Consider the following 22,680-nt stretch of genomic DNA (forward strand, 5'->3'; position numbering starts at 1 on the left):
ACTATCTTCTCTTGCCATTCAACAAACAGCTAGCCTGGAAGAAGACACCAGTGTAACACACGAAACAGCTAGATATACTTCCATAAGTTCAGTCAGTAAGGATACAGCAGGTCCAACTGGATTTAGACGGTTTAGTAGACACAGCCCAGCAGGCAGCAGGAGCCGCAGGTTCATGTCAGTCCCCTTGACTCCTGAGTCCCATGCAGAGTGGGACTAGGTAAATGCTGCACACACAGTGGCTCCGGGTGACAGCTGAGGAACTCGGAGTTTTGGAAACCCCCAATCTTATTAGGGGCTGCTAGCAAACCTGCCCAATCCTTGCCCACAGGGAGATATTATCGTTATTGTCTTAATTAGGAAACACATGTTCTCTAGGAAGAAGAAGGAGACACTACTATCCCTGAGAGTCTTCAGGGAGGGAGGATTCTTGATCTTGGAATATCTTCTTAGACAGACAATGTTACAGTGGCTGTAGATAGCTTTGCACAGTAGAGCCAGATCATGTAGAAATGCGAGAGATAGAGGGAGAACTGTCTCCCAACAATGTGTTCTCCTCAGGTACAGACCTCCAAACTTCACGGAGTGCCTTATCTTCCACTCTAGCAGGGCAAAGGGAAAGGACAAAGTGCTAGAGCTCTGCTCTCCCTAAAACCTACTCCAGCCCTAATTCCCTTTATATAAAACTAGTTCAAGTCATGATGTGAATTGTGGATTCCTGGCAAAAAGAGCTTGGTTTACTACTTTATAACTTCGTGTTATACATGTTTGGTTGTTTGTAATAAGCTCCATTCAAGCATATTGCCAAATGAAATAATGCCTTTGTGCGAATTGGAAAGAGTTCTTCCTTCCTCAAAACACTTTGCCTTTCTGTTAGAAAATTTTTAATAAACACATAAATTCATAACAATTACAAATGTGAATTGTACCCCTACTGTTGTACAGTGCACAATGCCTCATTGCTCTTTTTAAAAATCATGGTAAAATAATTCAACATAAAATTCACCATTTTAACCCCTTCAAAATGCACAATTCAGTGTCATGTAGCGTACTCACAATGTTGTGGAACCATCACCACTATCTAGTTCCACAACACTGCAATCATCCCAAAAGAAACCCTGTACCCATTAAGCAAATGATCCCTATTGCCTCCTCCCCTCCCCTACAGCAACCACTAATCTACTTTCTGTCTCTATGAATTGCCTATTCTGGATATTTCACATAAATGAAGTCATACAATATTGGTCTTTTGAGTCTGGTTTCTTTCACTTAGCACAATGTTTTCACAGTCCACCCATGGTGTAGCATTTTCAGTACTTCATTCCTTTTTATGGGTGAATAATATTCCACTGTATGGATACATCACATTTGTTTATCCATTCATCAGTTGATGGACATTTGGGTTGTTTCCATCTTTTGGCTATTGTAAATAGCACTATGACATTCATATATAAGTTTTTATTTTCAATTCTCTTGGATATGTACTTAGGAGTGTAATTGCTAGGTCATGTGGTAATTCTATGTTTAACTTATTGATGAATTGCCAAATCATTTTCCAAAGCAGTTGAATCATTTTACATTCCCACCAGCAATGTATGAAGGTTCCAATTTCTCCACATCCTCACCAACACTTGTTATTTTCCATTATTTTTATTATAGCCATCCTAGTGGGTGTGAAGTGGTATCTCATTGTGGTTTTGATTTTCATTTTCCTAATACTAATGACATTAAACATCTTTTCCTGTATTTGTTGGCCATGTGAATATCTTCTTTGGATAAACGTCTGTTCAAGTTCTTTGCCAGATTTTTAGTTGGGTTGTCTTTTTGTTGTTGAGTTTTAAGAACTTTTTATATATTCTGGATACTAGATCTTTATCAGATATATGATTTGCAAATATTTTCTCCCATTTTGTGGCTTACCTTGTCATCTCTTAATAGTATCCTTTGATGCACAGGGTTTTAATTTGGTGATGTCCAATTTATTATTTTTTCTTTGTTGCTTATGCTTTTGATATCATATCTAAGAAACCACTGACTACTTCAAGGATGTGAAAAATTATACCTATGTTTTCTTTTAAGAGTTTTATAGTTTTAGCTCTTAGACTTAGGTCTTTGGTCCATTTTGAGTTAAATTGTGTATATGGTGTGAAGGGTCCAGCTTCATTCTTTTGCATTTGGATATTCAGTTGTCCCAGCACCACTTGTTGAAGAGACCATTCTGTCCCCAATTGAATGGTCTTGCAACTCTTGTCAAAAATCTATTGACTATAGACATACAGGTTTATTTCAAGACTCTCAATTCTATTTGCACTGTGTACATTTAAAATTTTTTGTATACTATGATGATTCTACATCTTAAAAAACTTTTCTGGTTGGGAGAGATACTGCCCCTCCCAGGCTAGCCCATTCTTAGAGATAGCAAAAGGCCCAGCCTACAGTATACCTTTGATATGCAAACTAACCAATCCAGAGCCATACCTCCTCTTTCTGGACCATGCATCCCAGGAGGCAATAATCCTCTGCCTTAATCATCCCAGGGCTAAGTACCAGAAAACTAGAAATCACCACTTTAGCCCAAAGTTTGCTGAAGTTATTCAAAGTAGCCAATTCTAAACTGTTTATCACGCCCTGCCTTGCCTTTCCTGTGGAAACTCCAGTAAGCGCCATGGCCTAAGTGCTCCCTCCCTCCTGTCTTCTGTCTCCTGACCACCCCAGTGTTTTTCCAGGTGGTCCTGCATGGTATGCTGCACCTCCTGTCACTAGGACCTGTGAGTATAATGAACTCTGTTTTCCTGAGGCTCTCCCGTGTCTCCTCTTGTGGCTGAACCTGACTGACCATCTCATAAAAAAATGCATAACGCTATTCCATTGATGTATATGTCTATCTTTATGCCAGCACTGCACTGTTTTGATTACTGTAGCCTTGTAGTAATTTTTAAAATCAGGAAATGTCAGTCTTCCAACTTTGTTCTTCTTTTTCAATATTGTTTTGGCTATTTGGGAGTCCCTTGAATTCCATATGAAATTTAGGATTAGTTTTTCCATTTTTGCAGAAAAGGCTATGGGATTTTGATAAGGATTGCTTTGAATCTAGAGATCATTTTGGGGAGTATTGCCATGTTAACAATATTATGTCTTCCATTCCATGAACACAGGATGTCTTTCCACTTATTCAGATCTTCTTTAATTTCTTTCAATAATGTTTTATAGTTGTCAGTATAGAAAACTGCACTGAATATTCAGGACTACCCATTGCACGACTGCAGAATGTAGAAGTGAATCAGCCACGACAAGACATAAGATGAGGATTCAGATTAGAGATAGGAGAGATACTGCCCTTTCCATTCCTGGCCATAACTTAAGTGTGAAAAGAAGGTGGAGCCCATTATAGCACCCAGAATGAGAAAATACTGAGAGCAGTTATCTTACAGAACAGTGTCTAAACTGGTATATTAGTGATCTATTGCTGTGTAAAATATTACTACAAACCTTTCGCAGCTTAAAACAAACATTTACTACCTTATAATTTCTGTAGGTTAGGAATTTGGGAGCAACTATCTAGTTGACTCTGGGTCAAGGTCTCTTGTGAGGTTGCACTCAAGTTGGTGGCTGGGGCTGTCATCATCTGCAGGCTTGATCAGGGCTGGAGGATCCTCTCACAAGATGACTCAGTCACATGGCTGTTGGCAAGAGGTTTCTGTTCCTTGCCATGCTGGCCTCTCCATAGGGCTGCTTGAATGTCCTTACAACGTGACAGTTGGCTTCCCTCAGAGTGAGTGATCCAAGAGAGAGGACCAGGATAAATCTGTAATGCCTTTTATGATCTACTATCAACGGTCACACAGAGTCAATTCCACCATATTCTATCTGTTAGAAGAGAGTTAATTAATCCAGCCCATACTCAAAGGGAGAGGAATAGCCCCCCCTTTTGAGGGTGGCAGTGTCAAGTAATTTGTGGATGAATTTTAAAACCTCCACACTGAAGAATGTAGTCATCTCTTCCATATGCTCTAGTCTGACAGAGCACCAAATACACACTCCAAAAACAAAAAACAAAACCTGGTACAACTATTTACATAGATCATTAGAGACAATACAGAGGACAATAATGACACATTAGAAACTTTCAGTGATATGATATGTTGTACATTTTTAAAGGCATGCTTAACCCTTTTAGGAATATAAGAAATAAATCTGAATTTAGATTATAAATTTTTTCTTGAAAGAACACTACCATAAAATGGGAAAACCATGTGCATCTATATTTTATAGTAAATCTTTTGAAATTTCAGGGGATGAGAAGTTTGCAAAACTGGCGCTGACATAAAGTAGCCATCAACGGTTTAAGTGTGTTAAAAGGACTGTTAAAAACTGAATTGGTGGCACCGGCCCGATGGTGTAGTGGTTAAGTTCACGCATTCCGCTTTGGCGGCCCGGGGTTCGCAGGTTTGGATCCCAGGCACAGACCTACACATCACTCATCAGGCCATGCTGTGGCAGCATCCCATATACAAAATGGAGGAACATGGGTACAGATGTTAACTCAGGGCTAATCTTCCCCAGCAAAAAGAGGAAGAGTGGCAACGGATGTTAGCTCAGGGCGAATCTTCCTCACCAAAAAAAAAACCCCAAAAAACCTGAATTGCTTTGGTTGTCTGGTCCTTCTTTCTAGTTCTAGGATACCACACTAGAAACAAGAAGATTTGTTTGTCATTGTCATTGTCATTGTCAATGTTGGTACAGAATTGTTTTTAAAACCTAAGAGCTTATGATCATAAAATGAAGCTCTCTGTGGTATTTCAAAGATCTCATGCTGTGCGTCTGCTTTTAGGTCCACAATTGCCAAGAAATGATTCAGTTGCTCTCAGAGAAGTGAGTATTCTAACTCTCTGAGTATGGAATTAGCTAAATTCACAACCAGTTTGATAACTAAATAGAAAGATTGGTTCATGGTAATAAAAACAACATTGTTTTGTGGAGTGAAAATTATAAGCCAATATATCTCAGAGACATGTTCTTAAAATATTTTCCTGAAAAGACTTTCATGGGTCAGCATTGTTTGTTCATGACAACAATTTCCAGGCAAGTGACAACTGATTCATGAGTGTGAATTTATGGGACACTGAGCATAACATCAGGAAATAATACTGCAAGTAATTATCACACATAAAAGACCTCCTGTTGAAAATGTCAGTTACACCGAGAAAAATTACCCATACTACCTGCACCTGCCTGTTTTAGGACTGCTCGTTCTACTTTATATATTACAGGACTAGCATATTAAGATGCTAGAAACACTCAGGGGTAAAATGTTTCTCTATTTTCATCATCCACCAGTTAGTCTGGTCTACACAGGGACTCACACGTTTGGCAGTTGGTACTGGCTGCAGGTTGGGAATCCAGCTGGGGCTGTCAGTGCATCAGTTCTTTCTCTAGGGGCCTCTCCACATGGCTATGTGGGCTTTCTCATAGCATGAGGGTTGGCTTCCAAAAAGGATTAATCCAAGAAGTGAAGGTAGAAGATGCAAATCTTGAAAGTTACAGCATTGCTTTATCTGCATTCTATTAATCAAAACATGCAGAAAGGTCTGACCCAGCAATGGGTAAGGAAATCAACTCCATTTCTTGATGTGGGAGTGGCAAGTTCCCTTTATAAACTAGCTTGTGGGATGAGTATTAGAAGACAATTCTCCCTACATCTGTAGTGTTCCTGCATGGTCCAGTCCCTCTAAATTAAGGCATTTACAAAATATTTCTATAAAGAAACATTCCAGCATATAAAGCTTAGATCTCTCTGTGGAAATGTCCCAGAGAGTAAAGATAAAGACATTTCCTTCTCTTCCCTGGAGAAGATTTGCTTACATTCCAGAGTAAAGATAGGTTCTATCTCTCCTCTCTCTCTGGAAGGAAGGATGGGCAACCCTATATGAGATTAAGTTTCCTAATTTGTGGATTTCTCTCCTTTAATGCACCCAACCTCATATGTACCATCAGGCCCTCACCTCATAATACTGTGGGATTGTGGCTTGGGGAACTGACACAAGATGCTACATCGGTTGCTGCAATTGCTGTCAGAAATAAATGCTCTTGGTCTTTGATTCAGTGTGGTTGTGTTTTCTGCAAGTAGGGTAAAACTTAGATCCTTCACAGTTTCTAATCTAACAATAGGAGATATTTTTGCGACCACATTTGGAAATACAATTTACTATACTCAAGAAGGAAAAAAAGCATCAGCATTGGCAGCAGGGACCCCAAGGAACAGGAGAGGAAGGGTCATTTTGACTGATCTAAGTGGATAAGTGATCCCAAGTGGGAACCAATAGGTAAGGAAAATGTCTGAGGAACAGACTAGTTTTGGAAAGAGAAGCTACTAGGAAGTATTCTTAAGTCTCCTGCATATTTTCCTAGAGGAGAAAATTGGATTATTCCCTGGGATCTCTAATATGAGGCAGAAGAGGTTACATTTTGAGGAACTGCTATAGGTTAGTATCCCCAACACATCCTAGAGGCTATTTGAACAGCACAGTTTCTAACAAAGTACAGCAAAGTTACATTCATAAGATGCAGCAGACAAACTTTGTTTAAATAGTGAAGGTCTTAACTTCAAGAAGAGTTGGAAGTTTGGGTTTATAGTCCAAGATCCACCATATCAGTTTACTCCCTCTTCATTAAGTCTTATGGTCATAGCTTCATAATATTAATCAAATTTAGTTTTTCTTTACCTAGTTTTTCCTCATAACTTTATTATAACACTAGCTACACACAACCATTATTACAATTGTATGTGTTTGTCTTCTTCCTTAGATTGTGAATCTCTGGAATTCAGGATAATGTCTTAGTTATTTCTGTGGCCTTCAAATTATTAAACATGGTGTTTTGAACAGAATAAGCATTTGATATTTAGTAAAACCAACTTAATTCTTAAATGGCCGTTGTATTCAAGAGCTACAAATGTTGCTTTGAATGAACAATGTTAATTGTCTACATTTTATTCTCCAATTAAGTAATACCAAATATGAGTTTTTTTCATGGTGTACTATTCTGCATAATGACATTATCTGCCCAGATTTAAAGCCTGTTGTCTACTGATCATCTGTATTAATGCAGATAGTGAATTATTTAAATAGCCTAATACTGGTGTAAAGCCATCTGAAAAAGAAGAAGCAAAACTGTACATTAAACTGAGTCTAGAAATCCACCTTACTCCAGCTCCCAAACCTGCCACAGTACCACATGCTTTGCCCAAAGATTTTACCATATTTGTCTGTCTTCTCTCCAACTGCATCAACCGTGCCATCTGGATGTAGACGGACAAATCCTCCAGTAAGCCTGTTGTAGAATTGAAGAGTATTTCCTTTCATAAACTTCCAGTTTTCTGCAGTCCACTAAACAGAAAAACAAAACAAAACAAACAAAAAACACCAACATGAGACGACAAAGAGAAGAAATTACTAAGAAACATCCCTTATTAAACATTATATACTATTTTGTTTTAACACATCAAATAGCTATTTAAACATTGTTTGTACTAAATAATTTAAGGCCAAAAATAAAATCTTACTGTTTCTTTTCTACGAAGTTCTAGCTTCTGCCCTGAGGATGTAAGGAAAAGAGAGAACCATTAATTTAAGCAGTGTCATACTTTCCTCAACAGAAAATTCATAAAACAGAATTTTCTAAGAAACATGTGTACATGCTACTCACTTGCAAAGATGACACTATTATCCCTGCCATACAGTTCTCTGACAATTTTGCCATCATCTTCTCCTTGATCCAGCCATCTGTAGCAAGAAAAGTGTATTGATTGTATTCTGGCTTGATATTTACTCTAACCACTTGCAATTATCTAGCCAAGTCAGAAATAATGGATAATGGGAATTGGAAACAGCCATAGTTATCTAGTTGGTAAAAGGAGAGGGTAGAAAATAAAAAAGGAAATGTATAAAATCACTATGAGAGTGCAAGGGAGGTAGGAGAAGCTGCAGTCAAGTAAGGATGAAACATGTTTTTCCCTAATCCACGGGTGACTTACTCAATCAGTTAGCCTGCCAAGGTCGTAGATTGTACATCCACTGGACCAATTATTTTATCTCGTTCTTTGGCCACCAACTACAATTCAAACTATTTAGTAATTTATTTCATAAATTATTATGTTATTTCATAAATGGCTATTATTGGTTCCATGGAGAAAGAGGCAGGAGAGTGTTGAAAGAAAGAACAAACCTATCACCACTACTGGGAAAATAACTCAAAAATCAAGTCTTAGTGACAGTGGGTCAGCAATGTCATTGTGGTATAAAAAACTACACGCAACATATATTTGGTACACTTATTATCTTTGAACCTAATTTGGGACCTAGTCCAAAGGGAATAAGTTTTCTTGCCAAAAACTTTCATTCTCCTTACTGATACATAAAGAGAAATCATATTTTAAAAATCTACCTTAATTTATCAAGAAAGATTCAAATTTGTTTCACCAGGAATGATCATAAACATAATGGAGATCTTTCTAAATAGAAGAAGCAGCCCATAAAATTAATGTTCACAAAAGTTACCCAACAAAGGATCAATGACCAGGAATAATTGAATAAGCTATCCAGTTCTCCAAAACACATGAACTTGGAGAAGCTGACTGATATGAAATGAATTTGTGCAATGGAAAAGCACACCTACAAACCTGTGACAGAGGAAGGCATATTCATGGTTCGTCGTGGGATCCTTGACTACAACATCTTCAAGAAACCAGCCATTTCCTAAACTCAGATTAGGAAAAGAAAAATGTTGTGTGAATATGTATGGTCCAGGTATTACCTGAAGTTTTGAGAAAGAGGTTCCAGCTTCCAAATATATGTAAAGGCCTTGTACAGTTTTAAGCTTTAATACTTCAAATAAAGCAAGATATAAGAGAAGCAAGCTGTAAGAAGCATTTAAAAATATTTCTTATACATGTAACAAAAGCACAGCATATTTTAAGACTTCATGTTTTATGATATCTGCTTCACTATGATTTTCCAAACAGTTGAAAATAGAAAAATTCTGCAGTTGCTCTTGATATCATAAACTGCACTTATAATCCTTGACCTAACATATTCCAAAGAATATATCTGATAAGTTACCTGGGCCGAGCCCATCATGGCCTATGACAATCTTGTACAAATCCCCAAGGTGCACAGCTTCCAGGGAGAAGGTGTCAGTCTGTAACAAATCAAAAAAGTATAGCTTGATCCAGACTGAGTCTGATTTCTAAGAGGAGTAAAAATTAAGATACAATAAAAATTGAGTGTGAAAATAATTGGGTTCATTCAGTAAATACACAAATCTGTCTAAATCAATAAAGTAAAGGTAAAACAATAATATTGATAGAGCATAATAACAAGTTTTCAAATATACTCTGCTCCTTTGTTGCCAATTTTTCATTATAAAAGCATAAATTTTAGAACTCTCTACAACTATATTTTTCAAATATCGATAATATAAATGTAGTAATTATAAAATATACTAAAAACTTCCATTCATTTGAATACAACCAACTCTTATCTCCCCTAGGAGGGAATTTTTCTTAGCAATATTTATGGGCTATGCATAAATATAATGTTTCTAAAGTAATTTTAGGATACTGATGCAAGAATTATTGGAAATTTATAACATTTATCCGAAGTCCCAAGGTGCTGCTGCAATCAAACCTATTAATGTTTCTGGGTCCAGTGGTTTATGTATTCAGAATACGGGTAAAATTGAGGAGCCCAGAGTTCTTTTCATAACATTTAAGATAATGCTAAAGGTTAAAATGGAAAAAAATACATGATGTAGTATATCAATTGAAAAATAATCCAGAAACAAAAATAACCTTTGCATTTATATAGCATCTTATACATTTTGGAATTTTTTCACATACATTTTATTTTATCCTTAAAAGTGACTTAGTGAGAAAAAAAATATCCATTCTACAGATAAGAAGAGTGAGGCTCAGAACCAGGATTAGAGCTCAGTTCCTCTGATATGTAATAAGACCACTTTCCTTTGCAACGACTCTGCCTTTACATAAGTGAACTATAAAGAATATAAACAACAGATAACAAAGCCATTAGTATTCATTAACAAAATAATACTGTCCAAACCTGGTACAGGTTAATGAGTAACATTGTTATCCTTTATCCATGAAACAGATCCCCTAGAAAAGGAAGACTTGCTATGCAATAACAGAAAATGCCGGCAGAAAAATTATGAGTTATAATACTTAAGATAATTGACGTAGAAAATGCTAAAAAAAAAAGAGAGGAAACATGTAATGAAAATATCCTGACATACTCACTTAAAGACTATTTGAGTCATCAAAAAAAGTTAAGATAACTAGACTATAGTAGATCCTCTGTGCTTTACTCAGTTAAAAAAATTAAGTATTACTTGCATATTAATAATAGTAAAAATAATGTAAGTATCCAGTTTCTACATTTGACAGTGAAAGTTGTTATATATATTACCCTCATTTAACAATTTTAAGGTGGGTTTAAAAAAATCAGACAATGGGGAATAACTTCTGCAAGATGGTAGACTAGGAAGCTCCAAGTCCTCACTCCCCCATGGAGACACTGTTTTAACAATATATGGACCTGTGAATATTTCTGTGAAAACTGGACACCAGATGAGAAACTGCAGCACCAAGTCCAACACACAATGAAGAAGGGACTCCATTAAAAGAGGTAGGAAAGTTTGTGGCTTTTTATGTGCTCATGCCTCTTCCCCTACTTGGCATAGTGCAGTACAACTGGGAGGAAACCTTCTATACCCTAGATCCTCTCTTGGGAAAGAAACAAAAAAGTGGACCATGCATACACAATTCTGGCTTCTCTGAGGGCTACCCAAGGGACAGATTTCTCTCTCACTTAACTTGGAGTACTAATAGTAATGGCAGCATAGTTTGAAAGCCAATGAAAACAGAGGAGAGTACTGTGCCATGCAGAGCTACAGAGATTCTGCAGTATAGCAGGCAGACGTTGGGGGGGGCAAGAGATTATGGGCACTGAAGAAGAAACAGGAGCAAGCAGCTTAGGGAAATTAAGACAGTTAAGAACAAATATACAAACCCAGAGAAGAGACACAGCCAGAAAAATATTGAGAGGTCCCAGAAACTCTAACCAGGCTCATTGGTGAAGGTCTTCCCCTGCACAAAGTCAACCCTTTAAGACTAGGTGAGATAGTTCTTTATTCAAATGCACAAATCTCAACAAAAGATCACAAGGCATATAAAGAAAGTAGAAAACATGGCCCAATCAAAAGAATGAAATAAAATTCCGGAAACCAACTCTAAAGAAACACAGATCTCTGGAATTCCTGAGCAAAATTTGAAACTGTCTTAAATATGTTCAATAAGCTAAAAGATAATGCAGAAAGTCAACTAAAAGAAATCAGAAAACCAATGCATGAACAAAATGAGAATATCCACAAAAAGAAAGACAAAATATGAAAGCAACAAACAGAAATTCTGGAGCTGATAAATACAATAACTGAATTGACAAATTCATTAGATAATTTCAATAGTGGACTTGATCAGGGAGAAGAGAAGGAGTCAGTGAACTTAAAGACAGGTCATTTGAAATCATCTAAACTGGAAAAAAAAAATGAAGAAAATGAAGAGATCCTAAGCGAATTTTGGGATACCATCAAACAAAAGAGTACATGCATTATGAGAGTCCCAGAAAGAGAAGAGAGATAGAAAGGGCAAAGAGCTTATTTGAAGAAATAATGGTCCAAAACTTGCCAAATCTGAGGAGAAAAATGGACATACAAATTCAAGAAAATCAATGAATTCAAACTAAGACAAACCTAAAGAGACCCAAACCAAGACACACTATCACCAAAGTGTCAAAAGTTAAAGAAAAAATATCGAAAGAAGCAAGAAAAAAGCGACTCATCATGTACTAGTGAGTTTCTATAAGTTTATGAGTGGATTCCTGAGCAGAAATCATGCAGGCTAGAAGGCAATGGGATAATATATTCAAACTGCTAAAAGAAAAATCTGTCAATCAAGATTTCCATATCAGATGTAACAGTCCTTCAAAAATAAAGAAAAAACTAAGACTTTCCCAAATAAAATGAAAGCTGTGGGAGACTTCATTACACTGGAATTCTCTACAAGAAATGCTAAAGGCAGTCCTTCAAGTTGGAAAAAAGGACACTAGATAGCAACATAAAGCCATACAAAAATATATTCTCACATTAAAGATAAATACATGGACAAATATAGTAACTTATATTATTATAATTTGGTGTATGTCTACTTTTAATTCTTGCATAGAACTAAAAGACAAAGGCATAAAAAACTATAAATCTATGTTAATGGGTATATAATATATAAAGACATAATTTGTGACATCAATAACATAAAGTAGGAAGGTGGAGCTGTAAAGGAGTAGAGTTTTTTGTATTGAAGTTTGATTGAAGTTATCAGTTTAAAACAGATTGTTATAACTTCAAAATGTTTTATGTAACTGCAATGGTAACCACAAAGATAATATCTATGGAATATACATAAAAGGAAAAGAGATACTAAACAAAGCATTTCACTACAAAAAAATCAAGAAAACACAAAAAAATATTCTAAGAGAGAAAGGGAGGGGCAAAAAAAGCTAAATGACATACAAAAAAACAAAAAATGGCAGTAGTAAATATTTCTTTATCAGTAACTACTTTAAATGAAAATTGATTAATTCCCACATCAAAAATACAGATAGGCTGAATGGATTAAAAAAATTTAACTATATGCTGACTAAAAAATAGACTTACTTTAGATAAAAGGACACACACAGGCTGAAAATAAAAGAATGGAAGAAGATATATCACTCAAATGCTAACCAAAAGAGAGCAGGAATCCATACTTTACAAGACAAAATAGACTTTAAGTCAAAAATTTTCACAAAGACAAAGAAAGACATTGTATAATGATAAAGAGTCACTTCAACAGGAAGCTATAACAATTATAAATATATATGCACCTAACATTAGACTTCCTAAATATATGAAGCAAACATTAACTGAACTGAAGGGAGAAACAGACAGCAACACAATAATAGTAGGAGATGTCAATGCCCCACTTTCAATAATAGATACAAGAACTAGACAGAAGATCAATAAGGAAACAGAGGACTTCAACAACACTATAGAACAACTGGACCTAACACACATATACAGAACTCTTGACCCAACAACAGCAAAAGCAAAAGATACATATTTCTTAAGTACACATGGAACATTCTCCAGGATAGATCACATGTTACGTCACAAAGGAAGTCTTAACAAATTTACATATACTGAAATCACACCAAGTATCTTTTCTGACAACAATGGAATAAAACTAGAAATCAATAGCAGAGGGAAAACTGGAAAATCCACAAACATGTGGAAATTAAACAACACACTCCTATACAACCAGTGGGTTAAAAAAGAAATCACAAGGAAAATTAGAAAATATATGGAGACAAATGAAAATGAAAACACAACATACCAAAACTTATGGGATGCAGCAAAAGCAGTGCTAAGAGGCAAGTTTATGCCCATAAATGCTTACATTAAAAGAGAAGAAAGATTTCAAATCAATAAAATAAATTTGCAAATCAAGGAACTATAAAAAAAAGAACAAACTAAACCATAAGTTGGAAGAAGGAAGGCTATAATAAAGATTAAGCAAAACAAACAAAATAGAGAATAGAAAACAACATAAAAAATCAAGGAAACAAAGAGTTGGTTTTTTGAAAAGATCAACAAAATTGACAAATCCTTAGCTAGATTAACTAAGAAAAATGAGAGGACTCAAATTACTAAAATCAGAAATGAAAGAAGGAACATTACAACTGATGGCACAGAAATAAAAGAGGATGGTAAGAGAGTATCATGAACAATTATATGCCTACAAATTGGACAACCTAGAAGAAATGGATAAATTCCTAGAAACACACAAACTACCAAAAAAGAATCATAAAAAAAAAATAGGAAATCTGAAGAGACCAATAAGTAGTCAGATAAGAGACAATAAGTACCAGTTGAAGCAGTAATCAAAAACCTCCCAAATGTCTCAAACATTTAAAAAAGAATTAACACCAACTCTCCTCAAACTCTTCCAAAAAATAGAAGAGAAGGGAACACTTCCAAGCGCCTTCTATGAAGCTGGTATTAGCCTGATACCAAAGCCAGACAGACACAACAAGAAAACTACAAACCAATAACCTTGAAAAATATTGATGCAGAAATACGCAAAAAAATACTCAGAAACCAAATTTAAAAGCAGATTAAAAAGATTATACCCTATGACCAAGTATGATTAATTCCTGGAATGAAAGGATGGTTCAACTTATGAAAAATCAATGTAATAAATCATATTAACTGAATGAAGTACGAAAGTCAGATGATTGTCTCAATTTATGCAGAAAACACATTTGACAATTTTCAGCACCCTTTCATGAAAAATGCACTCAAAAAACTAGAATCAGGGCCAGCCCCATGGCTTAGCGGTTAAGTGCTCGCCCTCCACTGCTGGTGGCCCGGGTTCGGATCCCGGGCACGCACCGACGCACCACTTCTCCAGCCATGCGGAGGCCGTGTCCCACATACAGCAAGTAGAAGGATGTGCAGCTATGACATACAACTATCTACTGGGTCTTTGGGGGGGGGAATAAGTAAATAAAATCTTTAAAAAAAAAAAAACTAGAATCAATATAGAAAACTTGAAAACTACCTCAATATAATAAAGGCCATATACGAAAAGTCCACAGGTAATGTTATATTCAATGATGAAAGACTGAAAACTTTTCTATAAGATCAGAAACAAGACAAAAATGCCTTTTCTCACCACTCCTATTTAATATAATATTAGCCAGGGCAATTAGGCAAAAAAAAGAAATAACAGTCTTCCAGTGTGGAAAGGAAGAAGTAAAATTATCTCTGTTCACAGATGACATGATCTTTTCTATAGAAAACTCTAAAGATTCCACCCAAAAAAATCCTGTTAAAACAAATTCAGCAAAATTGCATGATAGAAAATCAACACACAAAAATCAAGTGTTCTCCCTTCAATTACAAACTATCATCAATATGAATTTGAGCTTCCAAACGGAGGCAGTTGCTAAGAGAACACCTCAGTTGACATGCTGGTTTCTCCAGAATATATAACACTAGAGACTAAGCAGAATCCTAATGGATTCTGGTGCAGCCAAATGGAAAGTGCACATCTGTTGTTATCTGGGAATTCAAAACTGGAAATAAAGTGTGTTACTTTATTCACTTAAAAAAAAAAAGTTGTTCTTCTATACATTAACAATGACCAATTTCAAAAGGAAACTAAGAAATCAAATCCATTTACAATAGTATCAAAAAGAATAAAAAATTTAGGAATAAACCTAACCAAGGAATTAAAAGACTTGTATATTAACAACTTCAAAACATTGCTGAAAGAAATGAAAGCAGACACAAATAAATAGAAACACATCCTGGGCCGGCCCCATGGCTTAGCGGTTAAGTGTGCGCACTCCGCTACTGGCGGCCCGGGTTCGGATCCCGGGCGCACACCGATGCACCACTTGTCCAGCCATGCTGAGGCCGCGTCCCACATACAGCAACTAGAAGGATGTGCAGCTATGACATACAACTATCTACTGGGGCTTTGGGGGGAAAATAAATAAATAAAATTATAATAAAAACAAAAAAAGAAACACATCCTATGTTCATGGATTGGTAGAGTTAATATTGTTAAAGATGTCAATACTACCAAAGCAACCTACAGATTCAACACAATCTCTATCAAAATCCCAATCGCATTTTTGCATAAATAGAAAAATCCATCCTAAAATTCATGTGAAATCTCAAGGGACCCTGAATTGTCAAAACAATCTTAAAAAAGAACAGACGTAGAAGTCTCACACTTCGCAGCTTCAAAACATATTAAAAAGCTACAGTAATCAAAATGATGTGGTATTGACACAAAGACAGAAATACAGACCAATAATATAGAATAGGGAGCCTAGAAATAAACCCTCATATATATAGTCAAATGACCTTCGACAAGGGTACCAAAACCACTTAACAGGAAAAGAACAGTCTCTTCAAAATAGTGTTGGGAAAATTAGATCTCCAAGGCAAAAAAATGAAGTTGGACTCTTACCTTATAGCATATACAAAAAATAACTCAAAATGTATTAAAAATCAAAGGTAATACTCAAAACTAAAAACTCCTAGAAAATAACATAGGGGAAAAGTTTGAGAATATTTGATTTGGCAATGATTTCTTAGATAAGACACCAAAAGCACAGGCACAAAAAGAAAGGCAAAATAGACAAACAGGACTATATCAAACTTAAAAACTTCTGTGCATCAAAGGATACAATTAAAGGAGTGAAAAAGCAACTTACACAATGGGAGAAAATATTTACAAATCATATATATGACAAAGGGTTAATATCCAGAATATATAAAGAACTCCTACAACTCAACAAGTAAGCAAATAACTTGATTTTAAAACGGCATAGGACTTGAATAAACATTTCTCCAAAGATGATTTACAAACGGCCAAGAAAAGTATGAAAAGATGTCAAAATCAATTAAAATTAAAGAACTGCAAATCAAAACAATGAGATATCACCTCACACCCATTAGGTTGGTACTGTCAAAAAACAGAATAACAAGTATTGCTGAGAATGTTGAGAAACTAGAACCCTTGTACACTGCTGGTAGGACTGTAAAATGGTGCAATCACTATGCAAAACAGTATGCCAGCTTCCTCAAAAAATTAAATATAGAACTTCCATATGATCCAGCAATCTCGCTTCTGAGAATATATCTAAAACAATTGAATAGAGGGTACCAAAGAAATATTTGCACACCCACGTCCATAGCTGCATTATTAACAATAGCCAAGAGTTCAAAACAACCAAAATGCCCATCAATGGATGAATGGATAAAGAAAATGTGGTATATACAAACAATGGAATATTATTCAGCCTGTCACATTCTAGAACATGGATGAAACTTAAGGACATTATGCTAAGTGAAATAAGCCAATCACAAAAAGACAATTACTGTATGATTCTAACCATATGAGATACCTAAAGCATTTAAATTCATAGAAACAGAGAGTAGAATAGTGGTTACCAGGGGTTGGGGAAGGGGGAAATGAGAAGTTGTTTAATGAGTATCAAGTTTCGATTTTGCAAGATGAAAAAATTCTGGAGACCTGTTGCACAACAATGCGAGTATACTTCACATTATAGAACTGTGCATTTAAAAATATTTAAGATGGTAAATTTTGTTTTATCTGTTTTTTCCACAAGTTTTTTAAAAGTCAGACAAAGCACTTTTTGCTCACTTACTTGTCCTCTTAAAAAACTGAAGGAGCTCTTCAATCTAAATAGTTGTCTGGATCCTGTATCTCCCTTTTCCCCATAGACAGACATGTAGACATTCGCTACTGTTCCAGCATTCCAAAGCTCACCCGTTGCCACGTGCACTTCATATACTGTCACTGACAACAAAAGAAAAACAAGCTTTATATGCCAAGCATACTCATATAATAGGAAATTTACATATATCCAATCAAGAGTCTCAGTTCCAGGTAAGATATAGAAACATACTCCACCTAGTCTCTCCCACTGAATACAGCTATCAAATCTTGACAGAACGCATGGAGCTTGTATATGAAGACTGAAAAGTATATAGCAGCAGGAGGATTGGGGAAGGAGACCAGATTTTAAAGTATCAACAAGTGGTGGTGAGTTTACCATTTTTCATCCTCTGGTATCTCCTTGCTTGGGCTTAGTACACCAGAAACCTGGAAGGAGGCACTGGAGTTCAGACACAGGGAGCTCAGGAGAAGCTCTCTGGATCTGGTTGAAGAAACAGGAAAAGGAACTCCTAACACATAGAAAAGGTGCAGATATTCTACCGTTGTTTTTCTTTTTCATTTCTCCATTCCCTCACATCCCAGTACCTGGGCACAGAAGCATAAAAGAGCCAACATTCTGAGAGAGAACTTTCGTCTCTCTTCAGAGGAGCTGGGCTTCAATAGGGTGGGACCAATCTCTATTGCTTTCTTTCCTTTGTCTGTCTTATGACTGCTTAGCCCTAGACACAAGAAGACTGTAGCAGTGCACAGCAAAACAGGAAAACTAAAGCACCAGCTAATTAGCAAAATGACCAAAAATAGGAGCCATGGAACTGGAAAGTACCAAAGAGGTTATGGAGAGGGAAGAAAAGCAAACCCATAAAGTTGTTTATGAACTCCTGGGCTCACCTCTAAGCTGAAGATGCATGAATCTGATCCTGAAGAATATTCAGCATACCAAAGACTTTAAGATCTCAACTAACAGATAAACCTCCACCTGGGCCCCAGATTCACCAATGAATAGTAAACATGTGGGACAGATATGAATAGCACTGCAAACCTTTTAAAACCGAACTGACACTGGAACCACAGCCCACAGACAACAGGAGGGAATTTGTGACCTGAAACAAACCAGTGGTCGAATGCCTGTTAAAATAAAAATATGAACATTCTTCATAGGATTTAAATAACACTCAGTTGTCTCAAATAATAATATGCAAAATATCTAGAATATAATTCAATATTGTTCAGCATATGAAGAATCAGGAAAATCTCAACTTACATGGGAAAAGACAACGAAGAGATACCAACTTCGAGATGATACCAGGATTAGAATTATCTAACAAAGACTTTAGAGCAACTACGATACAAACACCACTATAAACAATCATGAACACTCTTGAAACCAATGGAAAAACTGAAAGTCTAAACGACAAAAGAGAAAAGTTAAAGAAGCGTCAAATGGAAATTTTAGAACTGAAAAAACACCATAAGCAAATTTTTAAACAGACTGATAGGGTCAAGAGCAGAATGAAGAGGACAGAAGAAAGCACCAGTGAACCTGAAGATAGATTAAATAGAAATTATCCAATCTAACAACAGAGAAAAATAGTTTTTACAAAACAAACAGAGCCTCGGGGACCTGTGGGGCAATAAGAAAAAATCTAATATTCATGTCATGCAGTATCTGAAGAGAGGAGAAAGAATGTGAAGCTGAAACAATATTTGAAAAAATAATGGCTAAAAACTTCCCAAATTTGGCAAAACACCTATACCCACAAATTCAGGAAGTTCAGTAAACCCCAAACACAATGAATCCAAAGCAGTCTGTGCCCAGAAACATCATAATTAAACTGCTGAAAATAAAAGACAAAGAAAAAATTTGAAAGCAGCTAGAGAAAATGATACATTACTATAGGGAAATAATGATTTTAATGACTATAGATTTCTCATCAGAAACCATAAACGCCCAAAGGAAACAGCATGACATTTTTAAAGGGCTCAAAGCAAAGAACTGTCAATGTAGAATTCTACTTCCATCAAAAATACCCTTCAGGAATGAAGGTGACATAAAGATGTTCTCGGATGAATGAAAACTAAGAGAATCCCTTGCCATAAGACTTGCTCTAAAATAACTATTAAAGGAAATTCTTCAGAGATAAGGAAAATGATACCAGAAGAAAACTTGGAACATCGGGAATGAAGGAAGAGCAACAAAAATGAACCTGCAGAGAAACAAATGGAATAAACATGAAACTGAGTTCATGAAGTTAGCCATTTCATGGTGCACAGATACGTCAGAGGAGGAGGAATGACACCACAAACCACCCTTAGTCCCTTGAGTTTAGTCAAAAGCCTCTTTATAACATTCTAACCTGTGCACAAAAAATGAGAGATTCCTTTTTTAAACCTAATACAAATTCTCCACAAAGCCAATGATTAAAAACTAGTGTTAATATCACATATCTCTATTTCCCTGGACTTTCCAGAGAGTGTCAGCAATGCCACCTTACTAAATCCTGGCCACCTTTCAAAGTCAAAAAGGCAGCTCCTTAATTCAAGCAAGTGGTTTTACCAAAGAGTACTTGTCCTGGGATGATTTCACAGTGGACTGGTACAACAGAACCCCAGTGAACAATAAGGCCAACATAAGAAGTTAAATCTGTCTAGTGAAATTCCTCACATTTCACTAGACTTTAAGGGGTGGGAGGTGGGGAAACCCAGGCAAGGTGTGCAGACATACAAGGGACTAGAACTAGCCATAAGAAGCCTATCAGCTGCTACATGGAAGCCACCTCTCCTCAAAAATCCACAATCCTCCACCATCCCACCTGCTTTGATCACATCTCCATCACTGCCACCTACTTTCAGAGGCCCCACCTTATCAACACCTCTATTCTCAAAGGCAAACAGTGAGAAAATAGTCTACTTCATAGTAGTCACAAATTCTCTAAACACCCCTTTTTTTGTTAAGATTATTGAGGAAGACTAGAAGGAGAGTAGGGGAAGAGAAAAAAGCCCAGCTGTGGAACCTTGAGCAGATTACTCAATCTCTCTGTGCCTCAATTTCCTCATAGGCAAATGGAAGTAACAGTGCCCATCCTCATAAGGTTATGGTGTTGACTAAATGAAATAAAGTATTTAAAGCACTTCCTCCAGAGTCTGGGTCAAGAGTGGTCAATAACAGTAACAAAAATAATAATCAGATTAACTCATCACTGGGGCCACCAAACATGCCCAACTGTCTCTGTGCAGAAAAAGAAACTGAACAGCATTTGCCCTGAAATATTTCCCAATTATCATGAAACTATCTCCCCCACCCACCCTCTGCTTCTAAACTCTGCCCCACTCTTCAAGGCTAAGTCAAGTTCTGCCTCTTCCAAGATGCCACTCCTCACTGTTCACTTACTCCTCCAAAATAACCACAGCCCTTCAATCTACCTCACATTCTTTGGCATCTAATGTTCACACCCCATACTACTCCAGAAGTGGGTCCTGGGACATTCTCAGCAATAAGATACAACATGCAATACTTCAGGGCAGGACTGAATCTCCTGGTCCCTGAGTTTCCTCAATTTGCTCTTAGATGCCCAACAAAGAGCAGGGCAGAATACCAGGCAGAGACTGAATGACAAGGGTATGACTCACTGCAATACTGGACAGACAACACCTCCTTTCCAACCCATAGATGGTGCCAGGCAAGACAAACAGAACTTGAAAAAACAAATATTTTCAAACAAGCTACAGTGTCTTTAGGGGAAAACGCCATCTAGTGTGGAAACAACTTCCAAAGTTCAAACAAAATTTTAAGATAATGCGACTTCTGCAGATGTTTCACGTGACAAAAGGCTGGAAGAATAAGTACAGTAAATGTCTCAAAAATAATTCTAAAAATAATCCACACTCATCAGTTACAATGAAACTACTGCACAGTTTACCATTCATATATAGTTATTCAGCATAAAGGACAGAAAGCGCAGTGAGGTACCTAGCTTTGCTCACTTGGGTATTTTCCCTTAGGTTGTCACAACAGCGCATAAAAACATCAGATTAAATGAGTCATTACTTAGGCCTACAGCACCATTTGAAGTTATTTTTTTTAAGTATCTCAATTTAAATTTACAATTCCAAAAACATAATCCTTCATATTTGTGTATATTATACGTTATAAAGTACTTTCATATACGTTATTTAGTTTATTCCATCTAACAACCTTGTAATACAGAGAAAGGATTATTATCTCAGTTTTACAGACAAGGAATTTGAAGCACAGAGGGGTTAAGTAAATGGTCAGAGGTCACACAGTTAATTAGCAACATTTGGACTAAAATATAGTTTTAGTTGTTATTAGGTACTTTATATACATTATTGTTTTAATTGTCATTTAATTCTAATACATTATATTAGTCCTTTAACAGGATGATGTGCATACTATTATTTTACCCAATTGACAGATTAGTAAGGCAGAGAACCTCTAAAATGGGCTATATACATTTTAGAAGGTGAACAAAATGATTCCCTGAAGTGGGAATTTTAAATCTTTTAAAATATTTATTTTTTATATGTGTTTTATACAGTTATGAACCTCTTAACAATGGGGATACATTCTGAGAAATGCAGAAATTGTCCTCAGGCAATTTTGTCATTCTGCAAACATCAGAGAGTGTACTTACACAAACCTAGGTGGTATAGCCTTCTACTCACCTAGGCTATATGTACAGCCTATTGCTCCTAGGCCATAAAACTGTACAGTATGTTACTGTACTGAATACTGTAGGCTATTGTCACATAATGATAAGGATTTGTTTATCTAAACATAGAAGGTACAGTAAAAATATGGCATAAAAGATAAAAAATCGTACACCTGTACAGGGCACTTACCATTAATGGAGCTTGCAGGACTGAAACCAGCTCTGGGTGAATCAGTGAGTGAGTGGTGAGGGAATGTGAGGTCCTAAGACATTACTGTATACTGCTATAGATTTTATAAACACTACACTTAGGTTACACTAATTTATTTATTTTTTTTTTTGGTGAGGAAGATTGGCCCTGAGATAACATCTATCACCAATCTTCCTCTTTTTGCCTGAGAAAGATTGTCCATGAGCTAATGTCTGTGCCAATCTTCCTCTATTTTGTATGTGGGATGCCACCACAGCATGGCTTCATGAGTGGTGTGTAGGTCCACACCCGGGATCCAAACCCGCGAACGCCGGACTGCCAAAGCAGATCGCACGAACTTAACCACTACGCCACCAGGCCAGGCCCAAGGCTACATAAAATTTATAAAAATAATTTTTTCTTTCTTCAATAATAAA

General features: G+C 36.3%; 1 protein-coding gene across 1 annotated transcript in view; it reads right to left on the reverse strand.

Moving 5' to 3' along the window:
- The window catches only part of RP1 (RP1 axonemal microtubule associated), a 280,695-nt gene that overhangs the window by 189,898 nt on the left and 68,117 nt on the right, over positions 1-22,680 (reverse strand). Inside the window, exons 6-11 of the mRNA XM_014791537.2 lie at positions 17,352-17,503; positions 9,114-9,192; positions 8,675-8,750; positions 7,702-7,778; positions 7,559-7,590; positions 7,253-7,382 (exon numbers count right to left, since the gene is read on the reverse strand). Coding sequence (XP_014647023.2) covers positions 7,253-7,382; positions 7,559-7,590; positions 7,702-7,778; positions 8,675-8,750; positions 9,114-9,192; positions 17,352-17,503 — 546 coding nt within the window. The remainder of the gene's footprint in view (positions 1-7,252; positions 7,383-7,558; positions 7,591-7,701; positions 7,779-8,674; positions 8,751-9,113; positions 9,193-17,351; positions 17,504-22,680) is intronic.

This window comes from Ceratotherium simum, chromosome 31, assembly GCF_057802395.1.
Source record: "Ceratotherium simum simum isolate JZ-2026a chromosome 31, ASM5780239v1, whole genome shotgun sequence".
In the NCBI taxonomy this organism is placed as follows: domain Eukaryota; kingdom Metazoa; phylum Chordata; class Mammalia; order Perissodactyla; family Rhinocerotidae; genus Ceratotherium; species Ceratotherium simum.